The following is a 1,979-nucleotide window of genomic DNA, read 5'->3' on the forward strand; positions in this document are numbered from 1 at the left end:
TGTGTGTGTGCGCGCGCGCGCGTGCGTGTGTGCGCGCGTGCGTGCGTGCGTGCGCGCGTATGTGTGTGTGCTTGCAGAATAGTGAGGTGCGCGTACATGCGGGGCGCTCAGGGACGCTGTGCCTCGACGTACAGAGAGCCCAAAGCCCCGCCGAAGGCCTCAGGCGGTTGAGGGGCAGGGGGGGGGGGGTGAGCGGCCGGGGCCCCGCGGGCCTGCTATGTGTGCGGCGCGCCGTAGCCCAGGGGCGGGCGGCGCAGCGCAAAGCCTGGGGAGCCCGCTCGCCCTGTTGGCTCGGCCGCAGCGGCGACGGCCGTAGACGTAAACTCCAGTGGCAGTGACTGCACGCACACAATATGCTCCGGAGGCAGGTTGCTCTCGTTCCCTTTTTGGTGGCAAGAGCCGCGCCGCGCCCCCATAGACACTCGCAGTCGCACCTTTGAGGCTGCGATCTCAACCCAATGCCCCGCAGCCCGCTGAGCGGCCGACACAGGCCAGCTGCTGGCCCCCCTTGCCATCATCTTTCAACCCCGAACCCTTTGTGACAACCAGAGGCGACACACAAACAACCCTATATCGGCACGAAGACCACTCAGCATGACGAGGCCGCCCCGCAGCCCACCTCGCTGCCAAACGTGAGGTTGGCCGCCCTCATGACGCGCGTCACCACCGCCCTCTCGCAGGGCAGCAGCGGCCCCTCCTTCGACACCACCACGCGCCCCTCCTCCGCGCCGCCGCCGCAGCCGCCGGGGCCGCGGCCGCCGCTGGAGGCCGAGGGGTGGGGGCGCTGTGGGATGGACGCCTCGATGGACAAGCTGTGGCGTGCGCTGCCGCCGGCGGGGGTATGGGTCACATCCCAGCGATGGACGATAACGTCAGCGGTGGAGTGCACCTGGGGTCGCCGCGGGAGCACAGGGATGTGGCGGGGCTGTCGCGAGAAAATGGAGGGGGAGGGGCGGCCGGCTGCGATGTGCTTGCCAAGCGCTTTGGCAGGCAACCATTGTGCAGCATATCACAGACACACACCTGCTTCGCCTCAATCTACCTGCACAAAGCATGCTCCGACCATACACAATCAATCACATTCCATAATCAGGTGCGCCGATGGTCCGAAGAGTCTTCAAAGACAGCGCGCCCTGCGCGCACCTTTTGCCGCTGCGAGCAGGCCGTGCTGCCCCGCGCCAGCTGCTGCAGCGCGGCCGACACCTCCCGCACGACCGCGCCCGCGTCTGCGCCGGGCCGGACGGGGACGGTCACGCGCAGCTGCCGCCCGTCTGCGGAGAGCGCCGGCGCGGCCAGCCGCGGCGGGGCGCCGATCTTGAGTGACGGCAGGGGCCACGCACGCATTGGCAGGCAAGAGAGGGGATATATGAGGGTGAGGGACGGGAGTTGAGGGCAAGCATTGCAGCGGGGGACGTCTTTTTCTCACAAAGACGCGAAGAGCTCATGTGGATTGAGGACGACGCAACGGGAAGCGGGGGCAGCGCTCCCGCGGCCGAGAGAGCAGAGGAGATTGATGTGACAGCACACAGGGCGAGCCGCATGCGCGCACCTTGCTGCTGCCGGGCCGCATGGCGACGGCCCTCTCCCAATCCTCAGATATCTCCGCGAAAGATCTGTCCACGTGCAGCTGCGCCTCCCTCAGCGCCTCCACCATTTCCTGTGTGGCGGCGTAGCGGCACACCGCGGCGAAGGCGGGGTAGTGGGCCGCGCGGCGAGCGGACGCGGCATGGGGGTGCAGGCTGGGAAGCTGGCCTGCAAGACGGGGAGCCAGGCTTGGGCTGGCATGCAGAGGGTTTCAATTGAGGGGCATCTCCGAGCTGGCAGGCGGTGCGTTCAAACGTTCCGGAGGTGTTGGGCGGCTGTCAAAAAGTCGGGCTCGTCGCACGCGCAAGCCGATGAGCTCCTCACCGGCTCGGCTGAGTCTGCGAGCGCCGCTGGCAGCACATTGCCTGTCATGGCAAGGAGGGCCGCGGCTGCGA

General features: G+C 67.9%; 1 protein-coding gene across 1 annotated transcript in view; it reads right to left on the reverse strand.

Annotated features, from left to right (window-relative positions):
• MNEG_4790 (hypothetical protein) overlaps positions 1 to 1,344 on the reverse strand; it is a gene marked incomplete at both ends in the record, with an annotated part of 2,900 nt that extends 1,556 nt beyond the window's left edge. Inside the window, 2 exons of the mRNA XM_014046733.1 lie at positions 620 to 889; positions 1,144 to 1,344. Of these exons, the coding sequence (XP_013902187.1) occupies positions 620 to 889; positions 1,144 to 1,344 (471 nt within the window). The remainder of the gene's footprint in view (positions 1 to 619; positions 890 to 1,143) is intronic.
• Positions 1,345 to 1,979: the final 635 nt, after the last annotated feature.

This window comes from Monoraphidium neglectum, assembly GCF_000611645.1.
Source record: "Monoraphidium neglectum strain SAG 48.87 unplaced genomic scaffold scaffold00682, whole genome shotgun sequence".
NCBI lineage: Eukaryota > Viridiplantae > Chlorophyta > Chlorophyceae > Sphaeropleales > Selenastraceae > Monoraphidium > Monoraphidium neglectum.